Consider the following 17,538-nt stretch of genomic DNA (forward strand, 5'->3'; position numbering starts at 1 on the left):
AGGTATTAGCCACTCTGGAAGAGCTGAAGAATATTTGCAAAAATAAATGAACCACTGACAATTTAAATTACCTTCAAATGAATTTAGTGTGATCCTAGACTATTTTAATAACATGTGTTAAGGCTTTAAATTTGCCTCTCTCATCATGGGATAGTAATCTTGAGCATCTGCACCAGAACCATATAGGTAGTTGGTCAATAAATCTTGAACCACAAACACAGGGCTTGTTTAAATATACTCTGCCTTGGAGTTTCTGATCCAATAGGTCTGGGTAGGGAGCTGAAGAAGAGTTCCATTTCCAACGTGGTCCCAGGTTATGCTACTTGAAAGCTGAGGCCTATAAGCCACAGTAAGCCCACAAAACCATTTTGTACATGAAGAGAGACACATGTTTTTTCACAGGCTTCCCCCAGCCTGTCTGCTTGCACTGATAAAATGTGTATGGCCTAAGAATAAATGTTACGATATCCAACTGGCCCTTGACAGAAAAAAAGGTTTCCTACACCTTGTTGTGTCTGGTAAAAATGTATCTTCCTGGACCCATGCTAAATCAGAACTTCTGGACTTGAGATCTTAAGACCTCCATTTAAACATGTCCCCAGGCAAGAATATGAGAACCACAATTTAACACTCACTATTGGCTGATTAACCTACTACTGGCTAACAGTATCAGATGCCATATGTCATATGTGTAAAAAGGAAAACAGAGCTAAATGACTAACTTCAAAGCTCACATAATACACATGAATACACAGGCTTGGAGTATGAATTCTAGTTATGTTACTTACTAGTTCTGTTACAATGGAAAAGTTACTTTAATTCTCTAAGCCTCAGTTTCATCATTTATATTATGGGAATAATACTTAATTTGTGAGGATTAAATAATGTACCCAGAATAAGCATACTCCCTGGTATAGAACAGGCACTAGATAAATATGAGCTATTGCAAGAAATGTAAAAAATACTTTCCTTCAGTAGCTAATCTGATCATTTCATTCATTTATATCAAATACCTATACTCCCAGGTATTAGAATAATAAATCTTTGCTTCCTATACTGGGCCAATGTTCAAAAGGCCTTACATATAGTCGCTTATCTAATCCTCATAAAAGTCCTGTGAGGTAGGCAGTATTATTATCCTTAATTTACAGATGGGGAAATTGAGGCACAGAGACATTAAGTAAATTATTCCAGGTTACAAAATAGTGAGGGAGTGAATTTAAAAAGTAGGCTGTTCAGCCCAGGCAGGAAAGTCCGTGAGACTCTGGATCTCCAATAAACCACCAGAAAACCGGAAGTGGAGCTGTGGCTCAAGTGGCAGAGCACCAGCCTTGAGCTGAAGAGCTGAGGGACAGCATCCAGACCCAGAGTTCAAGCCCCACGACCGACAAAAAATAAAATAAATTAAACAACAACAACAACAAACAAACAAAAAACTAGGCTGTTGACTCTAGAGCCCAAGATTGATCACTACACTTATGTCTTATTAAGCAAATGTTCTGTTACTTTTAGGGACATTTAGGATAAACTATTGATACTTCTAGTTAAGAAGAATATCATATGGGCTGGGAAGGTGGCTCAGTGGTAGAGTGCTTGCCTTGCATGTATGAGGCCCTGGGTTCAATTCCTTAGCACCACATAAGCAGAAAAAGCCAGAAGTGGTGCTGTGTCTCAAGTGGTGGAATGCTAGTCTTGAGCTGAAGAACCAAGGGACAGCTCTCAGGCCCAGAATTCAGGCCCCACCACTGACCAAAAAAAAGAAAGAAAATAAAAAAAAAAAGAGAAGAGTACCATACGTGGAAGACAGATAAATTCATGCTAAACCATAATAAAAAGTTGCTCATAGAAAAGACTGGATACTTTGAAATTATGGCAGATGATATCACAATGAAAACAACAAAGAAAAATTTAATAGGTAAATTGGTATGTGTTTTCACTGTAAGGATAGAGGAAATCATAATTAGCCACTGAAAGGAGCATCCTCAAAAATATACTATTTAAAGAGGTCAATGCTTTCGACATGTTTTGGCACGACAAATCTAAGTTATTTATCTAAGCACTGAATCAACTGTATGACAAGTACATAAAATTATCATAAGAAATGCAAATATATGCTACATTTGAAATAATCTTATGGAAAGTGTAAAACATTCTGTTAAATATTGTTAGACACTCAGTAATGCTGAAGACAACAAAAGTTAAATAATTTTTCCCTACCCACTAGAAATTCGTTAAACAGAAAATTACTAAAACTAGAATGAAACATTTGTAAATGTGTTTTGACAGCAGACTTGAATAGTAGTCTGCTTTGTTAGAATTATCATGGGCAAGGCAATTATCCTCAAATAGTAAGTTAGCATCAAATTCCAAGTTATTATTCATAAATTAAGCATTTACTTTTTAATGTAACATTTTAATAACATTTGGAAAATAACATTTTTTAATGGTTTTCATCAACTCTGGTCAAAACCTACATTTGAAATATTTTGCCAGCATAAAAGCCACCTCAAACCTAAAACTGAATTTTAAAACAAGTTATAAAAGGCACAAACAAGTTCTCATTTTTCAACAGAATGAAAATGAAAGGCATAACAATTATGTAGTTGGATAGAGTTTAAAATAATAATGTCACTTAGTTATTCCTGAGAGTGGCATTGATAGAAGAAAAGCATGCCCAAATAGCATTAAGTTTACTATTTATTAAGTACCCATAATTAACAATGGGTAAAGCTGAAAACAAAATATTTGAAAATGCATGTTTACAGAATGCTATTATAGCTTTAAGCAAATAAATACTAGTACTGGAGAATGATATTTAAGAGTGGTCAACAGTGAAAAAAGACATAGGAACTTGGTAGGATTCATTAGAACCAAGTGTATAACATAGTCAGGGCTGAGAACTTCAAAATGTATTTTTATTAATGTGCTATTATTCTACCTTCTCCTTGAAGAAATGCTGCCAATTATAAATAATCACAGAAAAATTTTAATTGGGTAACTGTGTGTTGGGCTGATTCATTTATACTATACTGCAAATGAGTTTATAAATAACACTGAGCAACAATATTTGCTTCTAGAATTTCTTTAAGGCAGGTCTGTTTAGCATTGGATGTTACTACATGATGCAGTATAGGTATAGCAAATTTAGCTGTTTTAGTTTCTCAGTGACAATACACATGGTTGGGAACGGGCAACAAAATCGCTTCTGGTTTTTCTATGTTAACATTTTAAAAACATGTTTTTCACATATATATATATATATATATATATTATTGTATCAAAATACATTTTAACAGACTTCACAGCTCACTTAAAGCTTCAGTTTGCAGTCACTCATTTGAAAGATTTCTAAGTGGAATGTTCAGTTAGAAGAATGAATTCCTCACTTGGATTTCAGGATTTTATGTCAGAAATGCAGAAAAATCCTTCTTCAGTGCAATGCTAGACCATTTTACCTGGGTTCATTCTTTTTTTGTTTTTTTTTAACGGTTTCCTAATTTTACTTTTGGATCCTCATCCTTGTTTAATTGACTTATTTTCTTTAGTATATTCTCAGGTAAGGCAGGCTGATATCTATATAAATAACCATATGGACGAAGATGATAAACGAGGTATTCTAATTCATACATAGTTGTGGAATCAACATAGTGAAAAGAAATTGCAAGATCAGAACAGCAACCAGGACCCTAAAAAGTAGCAGAAAAAGGCACTGTTAGCAAGCAGCACATTAACATTCAATATACACATACTGATAAAGGACACACAAACTTTAAGAGAATTGGTGCATTAAAGCTGACAAAGTAGAGTAAGTACCTGCTTTATTACACATGTGGAACAAACCTAAAATTCCTAATGATTTAAAACCAAGTATTAAGCTGCCAAAGTATTTCTAACAGAAATGTATTCTCCTACATACTCTGTATTTTAGGAGATACACTTCTGGAGACTTCTTCAAATAAGGCATTTATATAAAGAATGAGATTCTATTTGTCTAACTTTTTTGCTTTCCTGCATAATTTTCTTACTATAATCTTATGGTTGGCTCAGCCTCAGAAAGAAACCCCTAGAGCATTCAATCAATGGGTATATAGCTTTGCCTAATATCTGCTTACAACCTAATAATTTATCTGTCAACCTAAACAGTGCGAAGGGGAAAAAGTTCTTAAGTCAGACTTAGGTTTGAATCTAAATTTTGGTTACTAGTATTTAACTTTGGGCAGCTTACTAAATATGTAACATTTCAACTTTCTTCAAAAAGTGGTTATTTAAAGGAGACACTGGTGAATACAAGGTATCATATTATTCTGAAATGTACAAACATAATTTATCAAATTATATGCCTTGGATAGTCACAGAAATGTATGTTAAGGTATAAAACTAGAGACAGATTAAAAATCTATCGTGTGTTAAGTTATATTACATTGTAATTATGGTTAAATGACACAGGTAGATATATCTAATATATAAATAACAAAAGGCTTAGACATTATGTAAATTTTGCCTAGCTAATGTCATTCAATCATTAGGCAGAGTATAGGATTGGGACATAGATCTTTCTGATGTTGTCTTCCTGAAAATCAGAAAGCTCTTTAACCAAATCTTCATAGTTTGCTTTCTAGCTTCAGTTTTTGCTCAAAGTCACCTGTGAGAGAGGCCTTCTGTAAGCACCCAAATCACAGTACCCTACCCCACTACAAGTTTCTCCTTATCACCTTATTTGGATTCTGAAGACTAATTATTACCTAAAATCTTTGTCAATCTGTCTATTATGTAATTGGAACTTAACTCCTTACTCTATGCCTTTTGTGTCCAGTGTTACATGACTATCGGTATCTACTGAAGACCTATTGCTGATACCTGTTCTCATTCTGTCACTCTATGTAAAATATAAAGACTCAGAGTTAAAGCAACACAACACATTAGTTACTTTATTAACCTAATAAAAGTCAGACCCAAGTATATTTATACAGTAATGAAATTTCTAAACTTACCTCTATAGCAGGATAATAATTGTAATTCCAGTACCAAAAAGTTCTGGGTAAAAAACCTTTGATTAAGTGGTGTTCTGGTACAAAGGGATGAAAAGTTTCTTTTCCAGTGGTATCTCTGGAATCTCCCGCTTCTACGTTTATAATTTCCATGCATTTTCCCAGTGCTAAATCTTCAATTGAGGAACTATGTGTACATTTCTCTGTTTTAAATGCATCAACAAATCTCCTCAAGGCTTCTTTGCTCAGTACATATCCAGCTCCTCCACTCATGTAGCCTTGCTTCACATAGGGCTTAAATCTTCTTCCAAAATAAATGGGTCGCTCAGGGTCATATTTTGAAAGAAGCCATCTTAAATTGTCTAGTATCACATATGTATCATCATCAGCTTTCATAAACCAATCAGCATCTTCTAAATAATGGTCATGAACATACTGAAAAGCTTTAATTGTTTTCCAGTACAGCTGATCTCTGCCTTCTTTGGTTTTTAATCCCACAGTAGGGAAGTCTTTATTTTCTTCAGAACTCATAAATAACACTTTGTTACAACGCTGGGCCCATGTGGCTTTGACGTGTTTGGCCTTTTTCTCTAGATTTTGAGGGCCTGTCATAACCCAACAAAGAATTTTAACTTTTTGATAGAGGTTTTCAGCGATGTCTGTGTTTTCATCTAGCAAACAAATGTTTTTAAAAGTTATATTTAGATGTAAAAAACAAAAATACTATATTAAGAAAATATTTGTTTAAACTTATTTCAAGGACTGTCTTCTACCCATTTACTTACTAGTGACTTAGATTAAATAAATCAAAACCCAATCTAATATGTAACTGATACTCTGATTTATTAGTCTCATGTCAATTTTATCCAGAAGATAGCTAAAGTTATCTATGTCCAACAATGATTCACTAAAAGTATCAGTATCCGCTGGAAGTTTGTTAGTAATGCAAATTTCAGTCAGACCTGCTGCATTAATAAATCTCCTATTAATTCATATGCACTTTAAATACTTAAGTCTCTGCTTGCTGCTTTATGTTACAAAGAAAGTGCCAACTTTTCTTTTTTTAGCAAAATATTCACAGCATTTTCTTATTGTTCTGAATGAGTTTCTAAATGGCGGGGGAAAAGCATGCTGATAAAGTGCAGTTCATTTTTGAAATTCACTAGAATCAACTTCTATGAATTTCTTAAGTAATATGTGCTGGCCTTGAAGGCTGTCTGATTAAACCAGTTCAAATAGAGGGATTAATGAAAGCCGGAGGCTATTTCTAGTAGTATTATATATTTCAGTTTCAAGTACAAATCCAGCAGCCACAAACAGAATAGCACAATTCACAAAGGTGGAATTTCCAAGTTAGTCTACTGTAGTATTGTCTAAACTACAGATTTGCAGATATATGGAGCTAGTCAGAGTATAAAGCAGCATGCTTCTTATTTCATCAAGGAAGGATTTCCAAACAAAACAAAATCACTTAATAAAAAAAGAAGTAAGTTAGGGACTTAAACTGACTTGCATCCTGGAGTAAGCTTCACATCTGGATACAAACAATTCACAGGGTATCAGGCAAATGCCACATTATGAGTGACAATTGGGCAAGAAGAACCCAATTACATGATTCTGACTAGTGCCTTTCAAACTATCCGTGGTTAAAAGAGCAATCTTTTTGATTGTAAGGGATCTATCTTTTACAAATATGATAAAAATGAATCAGAAACACATGAGCTGGAAAATATATAAACTTTAGTCTGTATTTATTTTTAGATTCACAAAAAGTATTTGGCCAAGTTAACTTCCTGGCTACATTACTCAATTTTAATACTTTTTATTTTGGTGTCGGTATTGGACTCCAGGTCTTGTACTTGCTTGCTTGTGGCTGGTGCTTTACCACTTGAGCTATGCATCTTAACCTACCTTTTTGCTTGTTAACTGGAGATGGAACCTCATGCATTTTTTTCTGCCTTGCCTGGCTTCAAACTGCAATCCTCCAGATCTTATCTTCTCAAGTAGCTAGTATTGCAGACATGAGCCACTGGTCCCTGGCTTTAATACTTTACTGGCAGACCAGCCAAAGTCTGCAAATCACACTACAGTACAAATACTGTAGGATATTTTCTAAGAAAGCATACCCTTAAAGTTAAATATTGAGTTAAAGCTTCAGTGCTTAAGAAAATTAACAATATCATAACTTACCAGTTAACTGAGACTGAATAGAAGTTTGGGTGGGAAATCAAAATATTACAATCTAAATAACAAGAATTCACAACCCAGAAGGACAAAATGCCAACAAAATCCCTCCATTTTCAGTTAGTGTGGATGGATCGATAAAACCCCCCATCTGTCTAACTTAGGATAAGACAGCTTTCAGATCCCACTGCTGGGATCTGATAGATATTTTCACCTTTTAAAATGCTCATTTACTAGTTACTGTGTACCAGCTAGGTGCTAGAACAAGAGAGGAAAAGATGAATACGATTTATTTCTTGCCTCAGATGAATTCAGTTTAACAGAGGAACTTCACACACAGGCAAACAAGTAATTGCTACATAGTAGGAGATGCCATAATAGACGTAAGTACAAGGGCTTCAGTGTGTTGAGGGAAATTAAGTACAACTGGTAAATTCTATAGAACAGTGACATAAGGACTCGATCAAACAGAAAAGGGAAAGATACAGTGACACTAAGAAAGAGATGATACAGAAAAAAAAATAGTTCTTCATATGAGTGGAAGACAAGACACAGGGAAGTTAAGTGCAAGTACATGTGTAAGTAAAAGCCAGAATTAAGGGAATGTACTGTATGTACTGAGAGAAGGAGATCTGAAAAAATGGTAAAGAAATAGAATTATTAGAATTCAATGACAAATGGAATTTATTTAAATGTGTAGGAAACCATGTATCACGGTTTCATAGTTTTCTGACTTAAGTGATGGTAACTGCAATATAAAATAAGGAATATACTGGGGAAGAACAAGTTTTGAGAATGGGAATGGGAAGAAAAACAAGAATTCAATATATATGTTAAATCTGAGGCAATAAAAGACTTTACGATAACCTACTTCTTGTGGGCCACTGAGCAGAACCAATATTGATCCAATATATGTGCCTGCAATGAGGCCCAGCATAGCCTGGTAACTGGGAAGTATGACTCTAATTCATCATCCATCATGGAGTCATGCTGCAGCACAAGTACACAGTAACCAAACTGATCTGTAGTAAGTACAGGGTACTACTCAGAGCTTAATCATTGTTACATAATGTTCACGTAACATAAAAATGTGTAGTAGTATGTATCTGCCTGATAGTTGAAAAATTCACCCAGCTTTGAAAACACTTTCCAGTCTCTACATGAGAGAGGTTAGGTAAGAAATAATTTACTACTGGAAAGATTAGATAAACAACTGAATGTAGGACCCTACACATCTTAGAATTCTGATTATTTTCAAGCTATATGTATTCTCCTTAGAAAAATAAATCAGAGTTTGCATTATGCCTTCTCCCAGTAGGCTACATAACACGGAAAGGAAATTAAAATTACAAGGTTGATAATATCAACCTAAATGACAAAAATCTCGGAGAAAAGCTAAGACATCTAAATGACAAAATCTTGGAAAAAAGCAAATTAGGGCACCTACAAGACTCAACTTCTATGACCCTAAGAGATCAGGAGAACATAAAGTCATCATAACACATTATTACTTTTTAAAAATACAAATTTGAGAGTTGTGTATGACATTTACATGTGAATATGTATATATAATATATACATAGAGAAGGAGATTTTAAAAAATAACATGGATAATATAACAAAGCCATAAAAAAAAAACTGGACCTAAAGAAAACTTTTCCAAATATTATGCTGTTCTCCATTTTATGGTCTTTGAACCATTTTTTTTTTTTTTGGGTCCAGTCGTGGGGCTTGAACTCTGGGCCTGGACGCTGTCCCTCAGCTCTTCAGCTCAAGACTAGCGCTCTACCACTTGAGCCACAGCACCACTTCCGGCTTTTCTCTTTTTGCATATGTGGTGCTGAGGAATCGAACCCAGGGCCTCAGGCATGTAAGGCAAGTGCTCTACCACTGAGCTACCTTCCCAGCCCCTTTGAACCATTTTTTAAAAATTTATATATTTTATTTATTGTAAAGGTGATGAACAGGGAGGTTACACTTACAAAAGTAAGGTAATGAGTACATTTCTTTTCAAACAGTTACCATTTTACTTAAAACTAAATTTAAAATTAGTAGCTTTTTTAAATAAACTGACTTTAAACAACTTCCTTCTCCTAAGGCAAACTAAAAATTGCCTTTTAATATCAGGAATGTAGATTTTTGTTTATAGATGTAGTGTGTGTATGTGTGTGTGTGTGTTGGTCCTAGGGCTTGAACTCAGGGCCTGGGCACTGTCCCTGACCTTTTTTGCTCAAGACTAAGCACTCTACTACTTGAGCCATAGCATCACTTGTGGCTTTCTCAGTAGTTAACTGGAGGTAAGAGTCTCACAGTTTTTTCTGCTGGCTTTGTGCCACGATCCTGAGCTCGGCCTCTTGAGTAGTTATGTTTATAGGCATGAGCTACCACTTTCCAGCTCTTATAACACTTTAATAACATAAAACCATACCTTTATGTTGGCTAGAATCTGCATTGAAGTTCATTTGACCTTCTAGATGATTCTGTCCAATATCATCTGAATGTCTAGCGTGAGGATCATTATGAAGAATATTAGGCTGAGTGTCATCCTGTTCTCCCAACAAAATACTAAATAACTGAGAACATAAAAAAAATCCTATTGCTGATCCACAGAGGAAGGTTAAAAAATTCAGCCAAGATTTAGAGGCCATTTCCTGAAAGTGTATTTCTGAAAGAGAAAAAAAGGGAGGGGGGAATATATTAGCAGGATATTTCAAAATTATAAAGCACGATACACAACAAAAACAAAAAGTCTGAGGTTTAACCATCATGGAAAGTTCCTTTGGTATAGGAAAACACTACTTCTGGTATGTATATGTAAATCTATGCATGATGTCCCATGTTTTATCTCTAGATTATTCAATACAAGGTAAATGCTATATAGGTATATCATATTGCTTAGGGAATGATGACAAAATCATCAGCACATATTCAGCAAGTATGTAGTTTTGTCCCCCAGTATTTTAAATTCACAATTGCCTGAATCTATGGATGTGAAAACCATGGGTAAGAAGGCAGAAGGTAACTATCAAAACTGACTCAGCATACAAAACCTAAACCAGCATAGCAGAAATAAAAACTTTTGCCAAAGCACCAGATTTTTAAAAAGAGATTTATCTTGGAAGAAATACTTCAATTTTTCAAAGGTAAGTTTATACTACTTTAACTATTCTAAATACTATGTGCCAGAATTTGATAAATCTTATTTTCTGTATGAGTTTGATATAAATGTTATACCATCAAAGGTTCCTGCACAACTATTAGTAGTTATCTTAAATTGGGTCTCCTAGAAGAAACTGGAAAATGAGACAGGTGGGTGAAAGTGATTTCTTAGGAAGTGTGGAAAAAATAAAATCACAAAGATAAAGGTAGATGGAGGCATCACAAATACTAGGCTAAGAGAATATGAAGGACTTGGCTTCAGTCACAGCTACTTCCAAATAAACTCTGAAACCTGTGCAACTTGCTATATCTACAATAAAATGGGCTTAGAGCTTCCACTTCCATTCGCGTAGACTCTTGAATACTCCTACAGAAAGCCACCAGGGTTCTTTTATGTAACTCTTTTCCTGTCCCAAGAATTTCCTTATTCTTGTTTCTTCCCTCCCTTTCTAAGAACTTATTTGTTCATATTCTTTAAATTATGCAATCTCTTTCTTACAAAACTGCTGCTTTGTCTCCACTCAATTCCTGGCAAACAACTAATATGTAATTCCTCTTCCCGCTGAGGTTTTTGCCTTTAAATCTTGTTGGCAATTTGTAAGATCTCAGAGCACATTTCAGTTTGCTTAAAGTCTGTGTCTCCTAAGTTGTAACTAACATCAGTCCAAATAAATTCTTTGTTTCTTAATCAATTGGTGCCCTAGTTTTTCTTAAGGTCGACAAAACTATTCCTTGGAAAAACCTGTGGGGAAATAACACAAGAAGGAAGTAAGCTAAGTAAAAAAAGCTAGCAAGCTACATCCCATGGAGGACAGGTAATTCTAACTAAATCCCTCAGGGTGGCACAGGACACAAAAGTAGGTCATACCTCAGAGTATACTTAAACCATCAGTCACTGGTTGAGATCTGTCCTTAGGAACAAAATTTCCAGATCTATCTCCCACATGAACACTGGAAAGCAGGTTCTAGTATTGTGAGGACAGTTCCCATAAACAACCCTGGAAGATACATGTTGGGAATGGATACACACAGGAGCTCTAAGAGGAGAATGAAAGGCTTTAACTGGCCTTTGGACAAGCACTGGTGTCATCTGTTACTATGAGTTTAGGACAGGGAAAACCACTTGGTTTGGATTTGCATTCTGGTACTCCCAAAAGGATGAGTAATAGACCATTCTAGTTAGATCACCCTACAATTGAGGGCGCTGGTGATTCGCCCAACAACATGTGATGAGATTTTAATTAATTTCTTAGTATCTACTCTAAATTATGAACAGTTAAGAATTACCAGACATTTTAAGGAAAGCTTTGAGAAGGACAAATAACAGAGAAACTTGGAAGAGACTATATAATGATACAAAAACTTAAACAAAAAGCTACCATTAATATTTTAAAAATAAGACATTATCTCATTGCATTAATGAAATAAGATAGTTTTTTTTAATCAGAAAACAAACAGAACATATTAAATCTCCAAAAACCTGTGCTACTAAAGTATGTCAACAACATAGGATTATTCTTCATCAGACTCTGGTGGCCTCTGTGAGAGCTCTGCCGAAAGTAGTACAAAGCTATGAGGGTTCAAGAATTTTAAAAGTGGCCGCAGTGGCTCGAAGCCTATAATCCTTGCTACCTGGGAGGCAGAGATCTGGGGATTGTGGTTCAAGGCTAGGCCCGGCATAAAAATTCTCAAAACTCCATCTCAACCAATAGTGTGTGCGTGGTGGGGGTGGCAAACACTTATTATGGCAGTTACAGAATTAGTACAACAGTTAGATACAGTGGTGTGTGTCTGTCATCTTCCCTGATGTGGGGAAGCACAAGTAGGAGGATAACAGCTCAGGTTAGTCAACAAATAAAGTGAGACTCTCCCTTGAAAATAACCAAGGCATAAAGGCCAGAAGTGTGGCTCAAATGGTAAAATGCCTGCTTTGTAAGTGCAGCGCGCGCGCACACACACACACACACACACACACACACACACACACACCCTGAAAAGTTGAGAAAACTGAGTACTAAATAAAATAACTTCAAATTAAAATATTAAACAATTTAAAAGCTTAACAGTAAAGTTTAGACAGAAGTTAAAAAAATCTCTTTTGCTAAAAGCAAACTTTTACCTTGTAGATACAAATTAAACACAAGATGATGAAAAAGAATAATATTTATGATAGTTACATATTAGTTTATAGGCCCAGATAAAAGAGAGGGGAACAAGTTTAAAGTCACAAAAAATGGAAAGGCTGGTGTAGAGATTTCCTTTATATTTCCTGCCCCACAAATACACAGTCTCTTTTATTAACAACATCTCTTGCTACTTTTCATAACTGAGGAACCTACATTATCACCCAAAGTATATAGTCCTAATCTAACCCCATAGTCCATTTTGTGGGTTTGGACAAATGTACAAAATTGTCACTATATGATGGAGTATTTTCTTTTACTGCTGCCCTAAAAAGCCTAAACTACAGATGGTCCTCAAGTTAAATCCACTGTAAGAAGAAAATACTAGATTTTGAAATGTTAATATAGCTAACATATAGAATACCACAGTCATGCAATACAGCACACTGTGGAGGGTTAGATATTTATCCTGGCAATTATGTACCAACTGGGAGCTGCTCTAGTTCTGTGTTGCAAGGAACCTACCCACATACCACTAGGCCAGGAAAAGGTCAAAACTCACAATTTCAAGAATGGTTTATGCTAAATATATACTGTGTTCACATTATGGTTTAAAAAAAAAAGAAAAAAAAAGAAATTGTAAACTGAACAACTAAGCCAAAGGTCATTTGTATTTACTGACAATAGTGATGATAAATCTACTTACTACCTGTTCAAATACTTGTAAAAAATAATTACATATTTCTAAAAGAAAAGGGAGAGTAAAAGGCAGTGCTTGTGTAAGTATTATTTAATAGAAAACAGCTGGATCTGAAATACTTTATCTCCTATATAGAATTTGTTACAATATCATATACATTTTGTCTCTCAGATTTGCTGATTATGCTTTTCACAAGAATTGTGAAATAAACTAGAAATGACAGAGTAAATCAGTACACTCATTCATTCTCTCACCACCAAGTTATCTCTGTACCTCTATTTTAAGACATTCTGTGATGATACTTTTTTCCCTCCATTCCTTACTCATTCTCCTCTGAGCCAATAACTTTATAGAAGTTTCACATAACAGTCTTGTTTAAAAGTTTTATAATAATGTAATCCCTGTTCTCTTCTATGTGGGGAATTTGCTAAAAGACCAAATGAGTATTGGCACAGATAGCAGTCACCCAATTGCTTTTTTATATGTACATAACTAAGACAAGTTCAATTTATGAATTAAGCACAGTAGAATTAACAACAGAACAATAAAAGTAGCATACTGAAATAATTTGAAAATGGTGTGTCTCAAAATAACTTATTGTACTATTGATTTTACCAACTTTAGAATACATACTTTTCTTTCTTTATTAAACTGAGAACTTTTATCTTCTCATTTATAGAGATTTTTTAAAATTTTATGGCTTATTTTGGAATATCCAAATTGCCAGCATGATCACATTAAGGTCATTGATAAGTTAAAAACCCAATATGCTCAAAACAATACAACAACAAAACCTAAACTAAAACATAGCAAACAGCAGAAAAAGAATACTATTTACAGAGTAATTACATTATTATATTCAAACACCTGGTTTTCACCAAATAATACTAAGGCATACAAAGAAAGTAATCACAGATTATTTTAAAACCTTTGAAAAGAGAGAAAAAACTCTATAGTAGAAACAAAGACAAGATATTCTGAAGCTAGGAGTAGTAAAAATAACTGAAATTTGTTAAAGAGAATCCAAACCAAATTTGGGCAGTCAGGAAAAAATAATTCAAACCTGAAAATAGAACAACTTATAGTCTGAGGAATGAAAAATAGATAAACATCATTAAACAGACCCATTTACACACGAAGGTAGTCCCCAAAAGAGGGGAGAAAATCTAAAGAAGTAATAGCTGAAAATCCCCAAAGTCAATGAAACATATCAATATTAACATCTAAGAAACCCAAGAAAAGGTAAGTAGGGTAAACTCAAAGATTCATATGAAGAAACATTCTAATCAAACTGCAGAAAGCCAAGAGTTAATCTTGAAAGCAGCATGAAAGATGTGATTTATCATATATACCAGTGATCATCAGTAAGATGTCTCATTGGAAATTTTGGAGGGTTCGAATGTAATAGTTTGATATATTTAATGTGCTAAAACAGACAAAAAATTGTCAGCCAAAAAATCTCACATCTGGAAAAATTGTCCTTTAAAAATGAAAGAAATTAAGATACTTTGAAGTTAAAAAAAAAGCTGAGGAAGTTCATTACCACTGGATTGGCTCTTTAAGAAATACAGATTCTTTCCATTTCCTTACAAATGGGGCAGTGTCATTCTTTCTGATGGAAGCATAAAATTCACATATATCTATATATGTATATACACATATCTATCACATTTTCTTGATCCATTCATCTACTGAGGGGCATCTGGGTTGGTTCCATCTCTTTTTTTTTTTTTTCTGGTTGGTTGTGGGGCTTGAACTCTCAACTTGGGCGCAGTCCCTGCACTCTTCAGCTCAAGGCAAGTGCTCTACCGCTTGAGCCACAGTGCCACTTCCGTTTTTTCTAGTGGTTTATTGGAGATAAGAGTCTCATGGACTTGCCTGCCAGGGCTGGCTTTGAATCGCAATCCTCAGATCTCAGCCTCCTGAGTAGCAAGGATTACAAGTGTGAGCCACCAGCACCTGGCGAACTAAAGTCTTATTTTTTTCTTTTGTCGGTCATGGGGCCTGAACTCTGGGCCTGGTCACTGTCCCTCAACTCTTCAGTTCAAGGTAAGCAATCTACCACTTGAGCCACAGCGCCACTTCCTCCATATCTTAACTATGGTGATTAATGTTGCGATAAAAATAGTTGTGCTGGTAGCTTCAGTATGGCCTTGTTTGTGGTCATTGGGTAAATGTCCAGAAGTGGGATTGCTGGGTCACGTCACAGGGGAGCTCTATGTGTAGTCTTTTGAGGAACCTCTACACTGCTTTCCAGAGTGGTTGAACAAGTTTACACTCCCACCCATGGTGTAGTAGCATTCCTTTTGGGCCACATCCCTTCCACATTAAATAAAGTAAGCCAGACCCAAATAAACTTAAGTCCCATGGTTTCCCTTACTTGTAATAATTAGTATATGTCTAGAGCAATCTTAGCAGATGAGCAGAATAGCTCAATACCTTTGTACATATGACCATATAGGATGAGGCTAAGTGAAATGAACTCCAAGACATGGACACAAGAGGTTTTGCTTTGTTGTTGTTCTCAATGTACTACATGATTTATTATTTTTTTCTTTTGTGTTTTTTTCCCATATGGTTTATCCCGTTGTCTCTGTATTTGATTTTGGTGCCCTGGGTATTGTATGTATGTTTCTCTGAATTAGGGATAGTAAGGGGAACAAAAAAAATGGTGAGACAAAGGACAAAGGGGGAAACCAATGCAACAGCGATACTCAAAAGACAGTATGATGGAAATGATCTGTACACCTGGGGGTGGGGTGGGGAGGATGGAGGGAGGGCAAGAGGGAGAAAAATGAGGGAGGGGGTAACAAGTTGAACAGAAATGTACTACCTACCTTACTTATGTAACTGTAACCCCTCTCTCTGTACAACACATTGACAATAAAATTAAAATTGAAAAGAAGACAAATACAGACTCCTCTTCAAACTCTATTACAGAGCTATAGTACTAGCACAAAAACAGGCCTGATGACCAATTGAACAGAAGACCCAGAAATAAATCCACAGACCTATTGCCATCTAATATTCAATAAGGGAACTAAAAACACAGGCTAGAAGACAACCTCTTCAACAAACGATGCAAGGAAAACTGAAACTGGACCCTTATTATCACCATTCACCAGCATCAATTCAAAATGGATCAAAGAACAAGGTAAGGACTAAAATCATGCAACAACTATCGGAAAGAATGGGAGAAACATTAGGACTCCTTGGCACAGGTAAGAACTTTCTGAGTAAAAATCTAGAAGCACAGAAAATCAAAGGAAAACTTGATAAATGGGACTACATCAACTTAAAAAGTTTCTGCAAGGCAAAAGATATAGCAAGAAGCCAAAAAGACAACTTACAGAATGAGAGAAGATTTTTGCCAGCTACCCATGGCCTAATATCCAGAATAAACAGAGAAACTGAAAAATTAAACCCTCAAAGAATCAACAATCCAATTAATAGATTAATAAATGAAATAAAGAGAATCTTCTCGAAGAAAAATTGCCAATAGAAATACATAAAGAAACGTTCAACATCTTGGCCATAAAAGAAATGCAAATAAAAACATTAATCTGGGTGCTGATGGCTCATGCCTGTAATCCTAGCTACTGAGAAGGCTGAGATCTGGATTGCAGTTCAAAGCCAGCCGGGGCAGGAAAGTCCTTAAGATTCTTATTTCCAATTAACCACCCAAAAACTGGAAATGATGCTGTGGCCCAAAGTAGTAGAGCTCTACCTTGAGCAAGAGCTCGGTGACAGTGTCCAGGCCCTAAGTTCAAGTCCCAGGACCAATAAACAAAAACTGAGATTCTACCTCATCGCAGTTAGAATGACCATTATCAAGAAAACAAATGATAACAGATGCTGACGCGAATGTGGCCAACATACTGCTGGTATATAACTTGTTCAACCACTCTAGAAAGCAGTATAGAGGTTCCCCCCAAAATTAAACACAGAACTACCCGATGACTCAGCAAGTCTACTCCTGGGCATTTATCTAATAGATTACAAACCAGGATACAGTAAAGCCACTAGGCACAATCATGTTCATTGCAGCAGTATTTACCATAGTAAAGGCTTAGAATTAGCCCAGATTCTCCTCAATGGACAAATGGAACATAAAATGTGGTACATCTACACAATGGAATTTTAGTTATTTATTAGAAAGAATGATAGTGTATCCTTTGTAAAGGAACAGAAAGACCTGGAAAATTATGTTAAGAGAAGTCAAGCCCAAAGGCCCAAAGGATGCAAGTTTGCCCAGCATGTAGAAGCTAGTTTTAGACAGTGAGCTTATATTTTGGGTAGTATGCAAATATATACAAATGTATTGACTGAAATATGGTAGCTTCAAGGGAGAATTCAATGTAATTTCTTAGAAGAGCAAAGTCAA

At 35.3% G+C, this 17,538-nt stretch overlaps 1 protein-coding gene across 2 annotated transcripts; it reads right to left on the minus strand.

The window, feature by feature from the left end:
- Positions 1-2,963: 2,963 nt before the first annotated feature.
- Positions 2,964-11,277, minus strand: C1galt1 (core 1 synthase, glycoprotein-N-acetylgalactosamine 3-beta-galactosyltransferase 1). 2 transcript variants are annotated; one of them, XM_013019893.1, is made up of 4 exons: positions 11,200-11,277; positions 9,601-9,837; positions 4,992-5,593; positions 2,964-3,686 (listed from the first exon to the last, which is right to left on the minus strand). In XM_013019893.1, the coding sequence occupies exons 2-4, from the start codon at positions 9,818-9,820 to the stop codon at positions 3,483-3,485; spliced, it is 1,026 nt and encodes a 341-aa protein (XP_012875347.1). In that variant the 5' UTR covers positions 9,821-9,837; positions 11,200-11,277; the 3' UTR covers positions 2,964-3,482. The 2 variants fall into 2 exon arrangements, with proteins under 2 accessions (XP_012875347.1, XP_012875346.1); XM_013019892.1 differs by having other exon boundaries at positions 4,992-5,659.
- Between the last annotated feature and the right edge of the window lie 6,261 nt (positions 11,278-17,538).

Source organism: Dipodomys ordii, unplaced genomic scaffold (assembly GCF_000151885.1).
Source record: "Dipodomys ordii isolate 6190 unplaced genomic scaffold, Dord_2.0 Scaffold48, whole genome shotgun sequence".
NCBI lineage: Eukaryota > Metazoa > Chordata > Mammalia > Rodentia > Heteromyidae > Dipodomys > Dipodomys ordii.

What these genes read in the sequence shown, in the direction of transcription:
- C1galt1 (XM_013019892.1), bottom strand. Translation starts at nt 9,820, where the DNA reads ATGGCCTCTAAATCTTGGCTGAATTTTTTAACCTTCCTCTGTGGATCA. An exon ending in AGATTCTAGCCAACATAAAG is followed by an intron (nt 5,660 to 9,600) that starts GTATGGTTTTAT and finishes TTTGTTTGCTAG; the next exon opens with ATGAAAACACAGACATCGCT. An exon ending in ATTATTATCCTGCTATAGAG is followed by an intron (nt 3,687 to 4,991) that starts GTAAGTTTAGAA and finishes GCTACTTTTTAG; the next exon opens with GGTCCTGGTTGCTGTTCTGA.